Source organism: Pantherophis guttatus, chromosome 3 (assembly GCF_059756535.1).
Source record: "Pantherophis guttatus breed Tessera chromosome 3, ASM5975653v1, whole genome shotgun sequence".
Taxonomy (NCBI): domain Eukaryota; kingdom Metazoa; phylum Chordata; class Lepidosauria; order Squamata; family Colubridae; genus Pantherophis; species Pantherophis guttatus.
The window spans coordinates 10046866-10063838 of NC_142065.1; the positions used below are offsets into that span (position 1 = coordinate 10046866).

The 16973-nt window shown below is 41.7% G+C and overlaps 1 protein-coding gene across 1 annotated transcript; it reads right to left on the reverse strand.

Moving 5' to 3' along the window:
- Nucleotides 1-5584: 5584 nt before the first annotated feature.
- MRGBP (MRG domain binding protein) lies at nucleotides 5585-15365 on the reverse strand. Its single transcript, XM_087889033.1, has 5 exons — nucleotides 14657-15365; nucleotides 12347-12468; nucleotides 10264-10345; nucleotides 8683-8757; nucleotides 5585-6572 (listed from the first exon to the last, which is right to left on the reverse strand). The coding sequence occupies exons 1-5, from the start codon at nucleotides 15012-15014 to the stop codon at nucleotides 6382-6384; spliced, it is 828 nt and encodes a 275-aa protein (XP_087745159.1). The 5' UTR covers nucleotides 15015-15365; the 3' UTR covers nucleotides 5585-6381.
- Nucleotides 15366-16973: the final 1608 nt, after the last annotated feature.

Below are 16973 nucleotides of genomic sequence, written 5' to 3' on the forward strand. Positions count from 1 at the left end.
GGGGAAGAGGGTTGGACTAGATGACCTACAAGGTCCCCTTCCAACTCTGTTAAGCTGTATTTAACTCTGCCTGCCTGGCTCTTTCTTTCTTTCTTTCTTTCTTTCTTTCTTTCTTTCTTTCTTTCTTTCTTTCTTTCTTTCTCTTTCTTTTTCTTTCTTTTCCTTCCTTCCTTCCTTCCTTCCTTCCTTCCTTCCTTCCTTCCTTCCTTCCTTCCTTCCTTCCTTCTTTCTTTCTTTCTTTCTTTCTTTCTTTCTTTCTTTCTTTCTTTCCCTTCCTTCCTTCCTTCCTTCCTTCCTTCCTTCCTTCCTTCCTTCCTTCCTTTCTTTCTTTTTCTTTCTTTCTTTTCTTTCATCCGCCCTATCTCCGAAAGGACTCAGGGCCAGGGTGGATAAAAATCAATGATTTTTTTTAAAAAAATCAAAAAAATCAGATTTTTTTTATTTAAATCGGATTTTTTTGATTTTTATCGAATTTATTTTAATAAAAAACTTTTGGGGTCAAAATCTATCGTAAGATAGTTTTCTATTTAAGATACATAAATAATTTAGTTTATTCAGCATGAAATGGAGCTTAGTTATGTAGCATGAGGCTGTATATTCTGCAACACTGGGACTATCGGTGAGTCAACAGCGGGTCAAAGGAGTAGCAGAGATGACAGTTGCTCTTTAAAAGTTATGATTTAAATCGAGTTCATTTAAATCAAGCTTTTTTACTAGTGATTTAAATCATGATTTAAATTGTGATTTAAATCAACTCGATTTAAATCAAATCCACCCTGCTCAGGGCAGCTCGCAACAATAAAAACAAGCAAAAACAATATTAAAAATCCCCAATAGGATTTATAAAAGACCGTTAAAATCCCCTTTAAAAACCCCTTCAGTCCAAACCAGCCAGGCGAAATAACCATGTTTTAAGGTCACGGCGGAAAGAGCGAAGGTCGGGGGCCACCCGGAACTCCAGGGGGAGCTGATTCCACAAGGTAGGTGCGCCCACAGAGAAGGCCCGCTCCCTAGGGGTCGCCAGCCGACATTGTCTGGCCGACGGCACCCCAAGGAGGCCCTCCCTGTGGGAACGCACCGGGCGATGGGGAGCTGTCGCTGGCCGCAGATGGTCCGCCAGATACCCCGGGCCTAAGCCATGTAGGGCTTTATAGGTAATTACCAGCATCTTGAATCTCACCCAGAGGGCAACCGGTAGCCAATGCAGGTCCCGCAGGAGAGGTGTAACATGAGAGTGTCGGGACACTCCCATTACTACCCGTGGGGCCGCATTCTGCACCAGCTGAAGCCTCTGAGTGGTCTTTCACGGGCAGCCCCATGTAGAGAGCATTGCAGTAGTCGATCCGGGAGGCGACGAGCGCATGGGTGACTGCGTAGGGCATCACGGTCCAGATAGGGGTGCAACTGGCGCACCTGATGAATCTGGGCAAATGCCCCCCTGGTCACGGTCGTAACATGAGCTTTATCTTAGGTGTGGGGGGGCGGGTTGGACTAGATGACCTACAAGGTCCCTTCCAACTCTGTTAATCTGTATCTAACTTTGCCTGCGTGGCCGCTTTATCTTAGGTGTGTTGGGTAAAAACTAGCCTGTTTCTCCCAAAATAAGACATCCCCTGATAATAAGCCCAATGGCTCTCTCTCCCCCTCCCTCTTTCTCTCTCTCTCTCTCCCTCCCTCCCTCCCTCTTTCTCTGTCTCAGCAACTGGATTGTTTTTTCTTTGAAGACGTTTCACTTCTCATCCAAGAGGTTTCTTCAGCTCTGACTGGAAGGTGGGGAACGGAAGGATTTATGCTCCTTGCAGAGTCCTTGAGGCCACCTGGAGGTTTATCTGTGTCCTCAGGGTCTCACCTGAATAGTGCAGATGGGTGTGGAGGAGCCTTCTTGGAACTTCTGAAAGGACCATGTTGTAGACTGGAGATAGATGATGTCATTTCCCCCTCCCCCTCTTTTTGAGAGAGGGCTGTTCTATTTTGACATAGATGGCCTCTTGGACCCCCCTTTCAAACCATCTGTCCAAACTGTGGACTTTGCTGTCTTCAAAAGAGTGGCCTTTGTCTTTGAAATGCAGATGGACTGCTGAATCTTGGCCTGATGGGTTTGTTCTCCTATGTTGGGCCATGCGTTTATGAAGTGGTTGTTTTGTTTCCCCAATGTACAGATCCTTCCATTCCACAGATCAAAGTAATCCTTGACTTAACAACCATTCATTTAGTGACTGTTCAAACGGCACTGAAAAAAGGTGACTTATGACCATTTTTCACACTTATGACCGTTGCAGCATCCCCATGGTCACGTGATCAAAATTTGGATGCTTGGCAACTAGTTCATATTTATAACGGTTACAATGTCCCAGGGTCATGTGATCCCCTTTTGTGATCTTCTGAAGAGCAAAATCAATGGGGAATCCAGATTCCCGTGATGCTAACTTAACAAATGGAATGATTCACTTAACCTCTGTGGTAAGAAAAGTCGTAAAATGGGACGAATTCGTTAAACAAATGTTGCACTCAGCAACATAAATTTTGGCCTCGATTGTGGTCATAACTCAAGGACTACCTATATGTGAGGAGATTGCAACTACAGGTATATCTGTATTGTTTCTGAGCCGAAGAATAAGAAAATGGCACAAAGTACAGATAGTCCTCGATTTACAACAGTTTGTTTAATGACCGTTCAAAGTTACAATGGCAGTGAAAAAAGTGACTTATGACCATTGCAGCATCCCCATGGCCACGTGATCAAAATTCAGCTGCCTGGCAACTGACTCATATTTATGACCGTTGCAGTAACTCAGGGTCATGTGACCCCCTTTTGCGACCTTCTGACAAGCAAAGCCAGTGGGGGAAGCCAGATTTACAACCCCGTTACTAACTGAACAACTGCAGTGATTCACAAATGTGGCAAGACAAGTCGTAAAATGGGGCAAAACTCACTTAACCCTCTTGATTAGCAACAGGAATTTGGGGCTCAATTGTGGTCGTAGGTTAAGGACTACCTGTACTTAATTTTATAGCAGAAAAACTAGTCTGAATAATATTGCAAACCTTTTTTTTAACTCTATACATTTAATAGTCTATATATTTAATACTCTATACATTTAAAGGGACACGGTGGCTCAGTGGCTGAGATGCTGAGCTTGTCGATCAGAAAAGTCAGCAGTTCAGAGGTTTGCATCCCTAGTGCCACGTAACTGGGTGAGCTCCTGTTATTTATCCCAGCTTCTGCCAACCTAGCAGTTCAAAAGCAGGTAAAAATATGCAAGTAGAAAAATAGGGGCCACCTTTGCTGGGAAGGGAACAGTGTTCCGTGCGCCTTTGGCATTGAGTCATGCCGACCACATGACCACGGAGACAACTTCAGACAGCTCTGGCTCTTCAGCTTTGAAACGGAGATGAGCACCGAGTCGGGAACGACTAGCACGTATGTGCGAGGGGAATCTTTACCTTTACATTTAATAGCTCTTTAGGGTTGCAATCCCACTTGGGATTGCATATGAAAGATTTCCTATTTTACAAAGTTCATTTACTTTTCTGAGTTTCTGATGCCATTCCCATAGTAAGATTTGGGTTATTAGGCTGAGCGTGTTTTATTTTTGGCTATTTTTGTTCAAAATAGGCCCATAAGGCTTACCGGTCGACATACGACCACAATTGAGCCCAAAATTTCTCTTGCTAAGCGAGACAATTGTTAAATGAGTTTTGCCGTTTCATGACCTAAGTCGGTAACACCTTTGTTACTCATTGGTTCTGCTTGTCATAAGATCGCAAAAGATGATCTTAGAAAAAAACCCTGGGACATTGCAACTGTCGTAAATATAAGCCAGTTGCCAAGCATCCGAATTTTGATTACGTGACAACGGAGATGCTGCAGTGATCGTAAGTATGAAAAACAGCCATAAAGTCACTTTTTTTCGGTGCCTTTTGTTAAGTTTGGTCGCTAAATGAAAAGTTGCATTTACCTGTACAAATTTGCTGTTTTTAGTTGATCCTGGTAAAAGATATGTTGTGGGGGTTTTTTTTTTCTGGAATAGTGAGGTTGTACTTATATAAACAGGGCTTCAGCACAACTCAAGAAAATGTTCAGCTTTGGTACATGTAGTAAATTAATTTCCTTACACTTAATTACACTGATCGCACTGTGATAATGCGAGTCGCTTTGAAATTTCAAGGTGGGCCACAAATTAGGTAATATTTTTTTTAAAAAAATAAAATGACATGTAATTAAGTGCACTAATGATTGCATTGTTATTAACCCAGAGGTTAATTATATTAACCTTACATTAGTTATCGGCAGGTGTTTGTGTTGTAACATTTTGGGTAATCTTGGTTTCTTTAATTAATCCGTGCTTCAATGTATGGTGCCAATTCAGAAAAATCAATTTACTTTATAACTAAGTCAGGTGCATTGAATTTACACAGCTAATAAAAAATGTTTAGTAACTGTCCGGCTAAGGATGATGAGCAAGAAAGGAGGACATTGTAGGAGACGAAGCGAAGGAGGTGGAGCGAAATGCATCATCAGTTTGGAATTCTCTAAGCTGCCAGAAGAGACCTAAGTTCCCTCCACCCTCACCCCCCAAATCTTTTAACTCTTACCTAGCGCCAATTTGCCTTGACCGTTGGTAGATCAGATTCTTATATATAAGTAGCATTGAATAAGCTCATAGTGCTTTTGAGCTCTATCCCGGCTCCTGATTTTTTGTACCTGACAGACACATGCCATTGTACTACAATGCAAACTCTATATTTGTTTTCTGATGTTGGTTGTGCAAATGTTAAGGCATGGGGGTTTGGATTTCTGGTGCCATGATACACATCATCTGACCCACTTAGGCATTTTGGCTCTGTGGATCAGGGGTGCTATTGAGCAGGTCCTGACAGGTTCTGGAGAACCGGTAGCGGAAATTTTGAGTAGTTCGGAGAACCAGCAAATACCACCTCTGGCTGGACCCAGAGTGGGATGGGAGTGGAGATTTTGCAATATCCTTCCCCTGGAGTGGCGTGGAAATGGGGATTTTGCAGTATCCTTCCCCTGCCACACCCACCAAGCCACGCTCACAGAACCGGTAGTAAAATAATTTGAATTCCACCACTGCTGTGGATGCAAATGAATGCAGTTCCTCAAGATTCAAAAGCCACAAGATTTTAGAGATAACTTATTTAGCCCATTTCTAAAGGCCATCCATCACTCTGGGAGAGATTAAAACGAATACTATGGTCAGTTAAGAACGCAGATAATCCTCGATTTATGACTGGTTGCTTCGTGAAAGTTTGAAATTACAACCTACCTGGAAAAAGGGACTAATGAACTACTTCCAAATTTCTAATAGTCACCCACTTCTCACAGTCACATGTCTGCATTTCAGGCTCAATTACAGTCGTAGGTCGAGAACTAGAACTGTGTTGCATTGATGAGCAATCAACAGAGGCCTAGAGGGTGGAGAAAAAAATCACTGGCAGCTTGCAAGAATTAAAGCTGACCATAAATTGAGCTATTCTTAGAACTCGGTGAAACAAACCTGACTTCATGTAGGCTTGTAAGATCAAAGGGGTTGGAATGAAACACAAAATGGACTGGAACCCATTTTATCGAACAGCAGAAATTTATTCAAACAGAATGTTGAATGTTACCCTAACTGTTACTGTTTTTCTTACAAAAGGTGTTTTCTAAATCCCATCCTCCCTCCCCACCCCCCCAATTCAGAGAAGGAAATTTTACTATCGGATCCTACAGAAACACTAAGAGAGTTTGACTTTTAACACCTGTGCGTATAAACTCAGCACATTTTCAAGTAAAAACCTAAACTTACTTCCAAAATAGCTTAAATAGCAAAATTACCCGAACCTCTATTTAAGAATTTCTGCAAAAAAATACTTTTTCTTTAAAAACCATCAGTAAATTAAATAATAAAAAAAACTGCATACATATATACAAATGTACAGGGAATTCACTCTCCTGCTACCAGGCAACATGCCTGACTGATCCCAGGATGTATAAACAGAGTTGCTTTTGACAAGTTCCGATTCCGGTTATCAAAAATTGTGCCAAGGTGAGCCAACCCCAGTTCAAAACACAGAAGTCTCTAAAAATTTAAATAAAAAAAAGAACGATGCTCCTTGATTCCCACAGATCCAGTTGTTGAGACTAAGTATGTCGTTGACAGCAAAAAATAAATGTCAGACTTGTTTGGCATTTGCTGTAAAGCCTCCCTCTCTTCCTAAAATTTGGAGGACAAAACTACCATTTGCTTCCTTTTAGAGGGGTGATGACCAGTTTATCTCACTTTGTCTCCCCCGTTCAACACTGATGGGCTAGCTAGGACCTACAGTTTTCCCCCTGTTCAGACTTCAGGATACGCTCCAGAGTTGTTCTGCCATCTTTTATGTCCTGCGCCTTTTGGTTGCGCTGGGACTGGAGGGGTTGCTGTTTGCATTTAAGACCTTCTCCGTGACTCTGTTCCGCTTTCTCTTGTCTCCTCCTTCTTTGGATCCAGACTCCGAGGAACTTCTTTCCTTCTCTTTGCTGCTGAGTTTTTCGGTGGCCTTTGTCAGGTTCCCAAGAGAAGCATATACTGAAACACAATGATGAGACCGTAATTTAAGCAACTTCTCCGTTCCCAAAAAAGAGCATGGCTGCAATGAATTTATACTGTAAGCATTTCTTTCCATACATGATTGTCCTTTTTATAAGAAATATACATTAATAAAATCTTATCTATGTAGCTTAAAAGCGGGTCATTCTATCCACAATTTCAAACGATCAATCAGAGTAGAGCTGGAAGGGACTTTGAGGGTCTTCTAGTCTAACCCTCTGCTCAAGCAGGACACCCTATACCAGTGATGGCGAACCTTTTTGGCACCGAGTGCCGAAACTGGAACGTGCGTGCTGTGTGTGCGTGCGTGCGTGCCAGAGTGCTGGAAACCCAAAGACAGCTCGCCGGTGTGCACATGCCTGTTTTTTGGCTTTTTTTTGGCCGAAAAACTGTCTGAAAACGCCCCAAAAAACACCCTGAAAATGCCCTGAAAAACACCCTGGTTTTTGGCAGTTTTTCAGGCTGTTTGCCGGAGCTCCGGTGCCCACAAAGATCAGCTGGCCGGCACACGTGTGCACTGGATACCAGAAGAGCAGCTGGCGACGGTGCACATGCCCACAGACAGGGCTCTGCGTGCCACTTCTGGCATGCGTGCCATAGGTTCGCCATCACGGCCCTATACTATTTCAGACAAATGGTTGTCTAATCTCTTCTTAAAAACCTCCAGCGATTAAGCCCCTACAATTTGTGAAGTTAAACTGTTCTACTGGTTAATTGTTCTCACTGTCAGGAAGTTTCTCCTTAATTCCAGGTTGCTTCTCTCCTTGATTAGTTTCCATCCATCCGGTTTTATCCAAGTCTTCATGGACCCAAATGGTCAGTTTTGTATCTAATTAACTGGAGGTAGACCTCGAGATACGAAGTGTAATGGAGCCGGCCCATTACGGTCATATCTTGTAATGAGTCTTAGAATGGTTTGATCATGTGACTGGCCCAGTTTGACCATTTCTGTGGCAGTTGTTAAGCAAATCCTCGTGGCTGTTAAGCAAACCAATGGGTGGCTATGGGCATGGTTTTGCTGAAAAATTGGGAAAGCTGGTTTTCAGCAAAATCGCCCTAACATGTGGTCCCATGACTGTAAGATACTGCAAACAGTCATAAATACAGCCCTGTGGCTGAGTGCCTGACGTATGGCCACCTGACCACAGAGGAAACCTGACCATTGGAACTTTGAGTCAGTGGTGAAATCTAAAATTTGTTACTACCGGTTCTGTGGGCGTGGCTTGGTGGGGGGGGCGGTAATGTGACTGGGTGGGTGTGGCCGATATTTTTTTTTTTACTTTTAAAACCATTTTTTCTACAACCTCTTCGGCGAAGAGGTTGTTAAAAAAATGCTTTCAAAGGCTCTGACGATCCCAGCTGACTTGCCTAATCAGCAGAGGCTTTTTTTAAAAGCCTCTGCCGATCAGGCAACTCAGTTTGGATCGTCAGAGGCATTTAAAAGAAAAAAAAAGGGTTTTTTTCTTTTAAAAGCCTTTGACGATCCCAGCTGAGCCGCGCCATCATCAGAGGCTTTTTTTTTTTTACTTTTAAAAGCATTTTTTCAGCCGAAGAGGTTGTAGAAAAAATGCTTTTAAAAGTAAAAAAAAAAAGCCTCTGATGATTGTGTGGCTCAGCTGGGCATGGGGAGGGGGCAGGGATTTTTGCTACCGGTTCTCCGAACTACCCGCCTCCATCGCTACCAGATCCGGTCCAAACTGGGAGCATTTCACCCCTGCTTTGAGTTTATAACGAGATCTCATGAATAGAGATAAGAGTTTGAGGAATTCTGGGAGTTGAAGTCCACATATCTTAAGTTTAACAGAATAAGAGTTGGAAGGGACCTTGGAGGTTTTCTACTCCAACCTCCTGCTCAAGCAGGAGACCGTATACCATTTCAGACAAACAGTTGTCCAATCTCTTGCTACGTTGCCAAGGTTGAAAAGCATTGCAATAGGCAGTTTCCCACCTATTAACAATGCATGATCTCTTTCAACTCTTCTAAAACATTCTACCTTCTAAAACAATTTTTTTTATGACCTGCACATGTGAGAACTAGTAAGGGCTAACCCTATCTTACTGAAGACTTGTCTTTCATATATCAAAATACCTTCTTCGGCAGCTGAGTGCGCTTCCATCTCTTCCTTTATTTCTTCCTTCACGTCGTCTTCAATCATCACTTTACCTATGCGAAGAATGAGAAGCAGATCAGTGGGAAAGTAGGGTATTTCTATGTCTTTCTTCCTTCAGTTGATCTTGATAAGATCGCCAAAGTATGTTTTGGGGCAACAGGATTTTTCACTGCCAGCTCCTGCTGCCACCAAGAGCCCTCCAAATCATCTAAAACTTTTTTTTTTTTTTTGAAGTATGGGCTGGAGAAAAAACAAAACAAAACCCACAGCCTCCCAAACAAAGAAGCAGGAAATGAGCAATAATTTCAGGGCAGAAAGTGGTAGAAAATAATATTATTTTCAGTTTACATTCGACTAGTACTGTCCTAAAAGCTCTTTTTTGTTTGGAGCAAAAAGAGAGGTCCTTCCTATTCCATGTCTAAAACGGATGGCATTATGACTTAAATCCAACTTTATAGTTTTGGCAGATTACTCCATGCTCTTGAAGTTGTTGCCTCTTCCCACATTTCAATAGCTTTCAAAGCACATTTTTCTATCCAAAAAAAGCATTGAAAGGAACACCGGATTTAGTCTAATCAATCCAGTGGTGAAATGTAAAATTTGTTACTATCGGTTCTGTGGGCGTGGCTTGGTGGTGGTGTTATGTGACTGGGTAGGCGTGGCCAAAAATTTTTTTTTACTTTTAAAATATTTATTCTACAACCTCTTCGGCGGAAGAGGTTGTAGAAAAAATGGTTTTAAAAGCCTCTGATGATCCCAGCCGAGCCGTGCGATCATCAGAGGCTTTTTTTTTTTTTTACTTTTAAAAGCATTTTTTCAGCTGAAGAGGTTGTAGAAAAAATGCTTTTAAAAATAAAACAAAAAGCCTCTGATGATTGCGCGGCTCAGCTGGGCATGGGGGGGAGGGGGGGCAGGGATTTTTGCTACCAGTTCTCCGAACCACCTACCACCATCGCTACCGGATCCGAACCGGGAGCATTTCACCCCTGAATCAATCCCTTCCCACCAAAAATGAATAGCATCCTCCAACATGGAGATTTGCTTCCTTCCTTCCTTCCTTCATGAAAACATGAGCGATGCTCTGCTTTCAGGACAGAATTTAATAGCCTTCCTTAACTCCCTGGCATGGCCACTGCTAAAAATTCTGGCAACTGAAGTCCACACATCTGGAAGGCTCCAAAGATAGCTCAGGTTTACAAAGTTCTCCAAATTTTCTGGAAAAAAAAAGCATAGGTTTAGGAAGCCACTTCATCTTGGTTTGGAAGCTTTACCTGTGCTATTGTCGGGGCTCCATTTTGGAGGAGAGCAGAAAACAGCTTCCAAAAACAAGTCGCGGTGTCTTTGTAAACCTGTGCTGTCTTTGGACAACTTTCAGAAAGACACCACAGCTTGCTTTGAAAATCATGGTTGTAAGATGAGGACTACCTCATGCTGAATTCTGTCCGTTTGAAGACCATATCAATATATCCTCTACTGTAATGGCTTAGCTGCAATTCTATACAGACTTTTACTGTAATATTTTGTTTGCAAGAAATGTACCGTCCATCCAATTGCCTCACCTTCTTTTACTTCTTGAATAATTTCTTCAGGGAGGATGAAGTTTTTTTCTGAGTTGGGGAAAGGAAGAATCTCCGACTCATGCTTAAAAAGAAAAACAAAATTAATTAAACTGATTTTGCCAACCTTTAGATTTTTCCAAATAAACATAAACAAAGTAAGATTTTGCAATTAGGGCATAATATTTTGAAAGAGCTCTTGTTTTGTTTCTAGCTCTTCCTTTTTTTCTTTTTGTGTTTTTCCTGACCTCTAAACTCGTTTAGCTTATAAGATCAACACTTCTCACTTCTAGGTTTTTAAAGCTTGTATGTGTTGATGTTTGATTCAGCATGTGTATTATTTTATTCTCTTGTGTATTTTTATTGTATAACTGCACTGTATGCTACCATAAATCATTCCTTATAAAATCTAATTATTCTGCATGGTATTGCTGTTGCCTATGATACCTAAGATCAACAAGATTTCCTTTAAAAAATGAAAATATACACTAAGACTGCAATCGTTACAATTGTGCATCTTTCTCACATATTATATAATTCCTAAGTGGGTGTTACAGATATATGGCATGTGCATAAGAAAGATAGCAACTAGAACTAAACCACCATTGCCTTCTCAGATGAATTTTAGATCTTGTGATGTCTTTTCAATTCTTAATTTCCAAGCATTTTATCTAATCAATAGATTTCAATACCTACAGAGCTTTTTGTAGGCACAATATGGGTTTCCAGGAAAGGTATTTAACAAGCAAGGACGAAAGGATAAATGGGTGCATGATATAAAAAATTTCATTATATATTGTATCAACCCTAACAAATTCACTGCAGGATGAAGGTCTCTTTATTGGGCCATAATCTACCTGGGTTGTCCAATGAGGGTGAACAGACAGATGTTTTTTGATTTCCCAATCTAGTGACTAGCCCCAAGTGATCCAGCCTGCTTGCGTGTCAAAGGGATGACTAGAATCTGGCTCTCCCCATCTATAATTCAACCCCTGAACGGCACTGGTTCTTATACCTATATCTAACATCTAGCTCAAAGATGGTGAATCTATGGCACACACCTTAAAGGTGACATGTTTTGAGTGACACACCAGTATTTAAAGGTAAAGGTAAAGGTTCCCCTCGCACATATGTGTTAGTTGTTCCCATCATCTCAGTTTCAAAGCCGAAGAGCCAGCACTGTCCGAAGACATCTCCGTGGTCATGTGGCCGGCATGACTTAATGCCAAAGGCGCATGGAACGCTGTTACCTTCCCACCAAAGGTGGTCCCTACTTTTCTACTTGCATTTTTTACGTGCTTTCGAACTGCTAGGTTGGCAGAAGCTGGGACAAGTCACGGGAGCTCACCCCCTTACGCGGCACTAGGGATTCGAACCGATGAACTGCTGACCTTTCGATCGACAAGCTCAGCATCTTAGCCACTGAGCCATCGCATCCCTGACACACCAGTGTTTACCAACACCCAACTATTCTTGAAGGACACCTGGTTCTCTAGTGATTTTTGGAGGCTGAGCAAGAATGGGATATGATCTTGTGCAGCCTTTGGAGCCTCTGAAAATGAGTTTGTTTTACTTGTATTTCATTTTTGTGATGATATGACATTTATTTACATAATACATAGCACTACACATGATTGGACTGTAATTTTTTTTAAAAAAAGAAGAATGGTTTCTCTTTCCTTGGACGGGTTATCATGTCAACAGAGTAAAGTTTGGCATTTTCCAAATTTTTGACACACGGAGCCCAAAAGGTTCATCATTATTGATTGAGCGTGTATTTCCAAGAGGGTTCTCTGTACCCAACATGATTTCTTGGGTATTATGATCAGCCTCACAGTCAGAGGTTCCAAAGACTGAGAAATAGCTCATGTGGAATATTTTTGTCTGCACGCAACTGCATCTCTGATGCAAAAGGAAGTATGAGGGATGGAAAGACCACATAACAATGGCGTCCCCTCTGAAAGAACAAACTATCATCATTTCTCCACCTGACTTGGGTTGCAGAACAGGCACTTTCTATGGCCAGTCCTCATTGCTGTAAGTCAGCAGAGGCACCGACCTCTGTTTTTCACCTGTCAACACTTACCAGTGCCTGCATGTCATACATCGTGCTCAAGTGATCCCAGATAACTTTGGAAGAAATTTGCCTCCCAATATTCTGACTAAATTTATCTCGGATACAGATCATGTGAAAATGGCGATTCACACCTGAAGGGGAAAGAAAGAGTGAGAACAGTGGAAGGGGGGAGAAAAAAAACAGTGGAAGGGGAGAGAAAAAAAAGCTAACACAAAAAGAAAACCTTCTGCGAGTCACGCTCAAGTTCTGATGGCTTATGCAGTGTTTCTGAACCTTGACAATTTATAAGTTGTGTGGACTTCAACTCCCAGAATTCCCTACCCAGCATGGGGAATTCTGGGAATTCAACACACATCTTAAAGTTGCCATGGTTGAAAAACACTGATTTAATGGGCACATCCATGATTCTCTTTGGAAATGATATAGAAGCAGTTTAATTTAAAAAAAAAAAAAAAATTCCCAGTCTAGTCTACATGATTGGCATTCCTTGGAAGTGTCTAATTCAGGGTAGTCCTGAAATTATGATCACAACTGAGCCCAAAATTTCTGTTGCTAAGCAAGATAATTAAGTGACTTTTGCCCCATTTGATAACTTTTCTTGCCACAGCTGTTAAGGGAATCACTGCAGTAATTATATTAGTAACATGGTTATTAAGTGAATCTGACTTCCCCTTTGACTTTGCTTGTCAGAAAGTTGCAAAAGGTGATCACATGATCCCAGGACATTGCAAGCATCATAAATAAGAGTCAGTTGCCAAGCGATTGTGACCATGGGGATGCTGCAACAGTCATAAATATGAAAAATGATCGTAAGTCAACAATCACAAGCTGTTGCAAGTTCCAATGGTCACTAAATGAACCAGAATTGCTCCTGTTCAGCTTCCAAGTCCAGGCAAGGTGCCTGCTGAGGCCACAAGTTACTTTATAAGTACTGCAATACAAACCTCTCCCCCCCCCCCGCCCCCAAGATATCTAGTTTAAAAATTTACAACTCCACAGTGGATCAAAAATACAACTGGCCAAATAGATTATACACCAAATAGATTTGGCTGCAGGGAGTAAGAGGTGCATTGGGGACAGTTAAGTAGGGAAACTTTTGCAAAAATGGCATGCTTTATCCACCAAGGACAAATGGATATGTGGGGCAAACGAGGGTTAAAAAATCCAGCCATTTTTGCCTCTGTGAATTTATTCACAAAGTACCAGATCACACTACTTATGTCAAGCTTAATATGGAGAGAAAGAAAAAAACAACAACAACCCTCCAGGTTGCAATCAAGGAAAGCAAAACCTGTTGGGGAAAAAAAAAATCATGCACAAATAATTTAGATTCCAAGGTCTTCTTGGCCAAACTTCTACTCTCTTGTAAAGGGCCACCATACAATCACGATGGAATAAATGGGAAAACTACGTAAAACAACCCATATACAATCTGATTCTGCTTGCAAGATCTTAAGCACTATTTTGGGGTTTGTGAATATTTTTTTTAATATTTTTTTTTTAATTTTCTTTTAATACAAAACATTCCATCATTCATTAAAAAAAATTCTGTTCTGTTCTGTTCTGTTCTGTTCATATCCACATCCACATCCATATCCATATCCATATCTAAGGGGTTTGTGAATTTTTGAGAGAACAGGTCTGGTTTTAAGCTCCAGGTCTGTTTTCATAAAAAACCAGGGCTCCAACCTCCAATACTTTCCATTATTATTGACTTTCCACTCAATTTCATCTAAAAAAGAAAAGCTTCTTCCACTGTAGACTCCTCAATTTTTGAGGGAATCTCCAGAAGTGAGCTCTAAAAAGCAAGAATACAGAAGCCCTTCTCTCCTTCTAATCTAGTCCATTGAGCCTGGGCTCTCCTGGTGGTCTCCAATCCAATAATAACCAATAATAATAATAATAAATCAGAACCACCTCAGCTACTTAAGATTTCCAAAGGCAACTGGCCACCCTGGAATTTATCCCTGAAGGAAACAACAACAACAACAACAACAACAACAACAACAACAAAAAGATGCTTTTATTTTCGGGCCAAATACCTCTTTTCACCCTTACGGCCTGAAAAATTAAACCTTGCTGCCCTCCAGCCCGAAAAGGCCGTGTTAACGGCAATCCAAGCCAGTTTGGAAAGGAAGTGCCGGGCCGAAAGTGGAAGGCCCAGACCACGGGCTGTTGTTAAGAATCCCGCCCGCCTCCTCGCGCCTCACCTCGGCTGGCGCCCCCTACGCGAGGCCGAGGCTCGACCTGCGGCCTGCTTCTATCTCTCTCTCTCTCTCTCTCTCCTCCCCCCCCTCCTTTCCCCTCAAAAGCACTCACCGACGGGCTTGTGGCCCAGCATGGCGTGAAAGAGGCACACTTCCACTTCGGGGCTCCACACCACCGGCACGGGCAGCAGCGGCGGGGGCGGCGGCGGCGGAGGAGCCGCCGACGTGGCTGCCATCGCGGCCGAAGCGATAGCAGCCGCCGCGTCCTCTGACGATGCTTGAGACCCGGGCTCCATGACGGCCGGAGTAGGCCCAGGGCCCAGGCCAGAGCAGGGGGGCTTCACCTCCGCCGCCCCGGCCGAGCTCTCCGCTTCGCCCATGGCCGCCGCCGAGGCCCGTGCGGAGGCCCAGCGCCCTCTGGCGACCACGCGGGGCTGCACCGTCAATGGCCGAGGAGCAGCTCTTAGCATCTCTCTTTAGCTGTCCCTAAAGTGCTTCCTGCCCCCCCCCAAGACAAGAGGCAACTGGACTTTCTGGTGTGGGAAGCCAACCCCCCCCCCACTCCCCACTCCTAGAAGAATGAAATATTTTGAGCAATATTAAAAAAAGAAAGGCAGGATAAAATATTTCCCCTAAAAGGGAAATAAAAAATCTTAAACCCTTGCATCCTGGACATAAACTGTTTCAATTCCTACCCTCAAAACTATGCTATAGAGCACTGCACACCAGAATAAATAGACACAAGGACAGTTTTTTTCCCAACGCCATCACTCTGCTAAACAAATAATTCCCCCAACACTGTCAAACTATTTACTAAGTCTGCATTACTATTAATCTCCTCATCGTTCCTATCACCCATCTCCTCCCACTTATGACTGTATGACTGTAACCTTGTTGCTGGTATCCTTAAGATTTATATTGACTGTTTCCTAATATGATTTGATTGCTTATTTGTACCCTATGACTATTGAAGGGAAACAATAATAAGGATTTAATAAATAATACTAGAATATGATATACTGGTATACTAGAATTAGTAGAAACTTGTTATTCTGTAACCATTAGGTTCCTGTAATACATATATAGCCTTTGTATTTGTATAACACACATATATTGTATGTATATGTATATATATGTGTGTGTGTATATATTGTGTATATATGTGTATGTATTGTATATATATGTGTATGTATTGTATTGTGTGTATGTGTGTGTATATATATATATACATATACATATATGTATACAATATATATACATATATTGTATTGTATAATACACATATATTTATATCTGTAACACAAATATGTCTTTGTATTTGTATCACATATATTATGCCTTTATATTTGTATCTCCTGTAACAAACATATTCTGTTATTAGGCCTCTGTAATATATCTGGTATTTGTCAAACATATCTTCCTACCATTTGATCTGAACCCATATCAATATTCTTCCTGTTTTTCTTGTGCCATCTAAGAGCATGGTACGTATCTCAGTTGGAACTGCAGACATCATCCGAGGGATAATTTATACTTCAGCCCTAATTTACACCTTTGATATGTATAAACTCGTTCCTTGCAGAACCAGGGGGCCAAATGAGCAATTGGGAGAACAAAGGAGCTCAAGGAAGAGATAATGCTAATTGGGAGGCTTCTATTCCTTTGCAGGGCAACAAGGAATACACAAACCTAAACTAGGAGACCAGAATTGGATACTAAGCTGATGTCTCTGAGGGTATAAAAAGGACGCCATACCTTCCCCAAGGTGTGGCTATCTCTTCACATGCATTGTATCTGTATGTTCAGGATATAGTCCCACCCAGTATTTTGTTTCTGGCCATAAATAAAATCTGCTTCTTTTTGCAAGCCTTGTCTTGAGTCTCTCTCTTTGGCATTCTGGTGACTCAAGTATATTTTGGGACCTTACACTATCATTAAGTGTTGTACCTTATGATTCTTGACCAATGTATCTTTTCTTTTATGTACACTGAGAGCATATGGACCAAGACAAATTCCTCCAATCACTTTTGGCCAATAAAGAATTCCTATTCTATTCTATTCTATTCTATTCTATTCTATTCTATTCTATTCTATTCTATTCTATTCTATTCTATTCTATTCTATTCTATTCTATTCTATTCAGGGAGACAGAAACTCAGAGCCCCAGCTACCTGCCCCCCAAGCAGATGCTGAGCTGGGGCTCTGAGTTTCCGTCTCCCTTAGATTTTTTAAATTTCTCTTTTAGGGGAAATATTTTATCCTTCCCTTTTTCTTTTTTTTTAAAATATTCCTCAAAATACTTCGTTCTTCAAGGAGAGGGGTGGTTTGGCTTCCCACCCTGGTTTCTTCTTTGAAGACATTTCACTTCTCATCCAAGAAGCTTCTTCAGCTCTGACTGGATGGTGGGGAATGGAAGGATTTATTTTCCT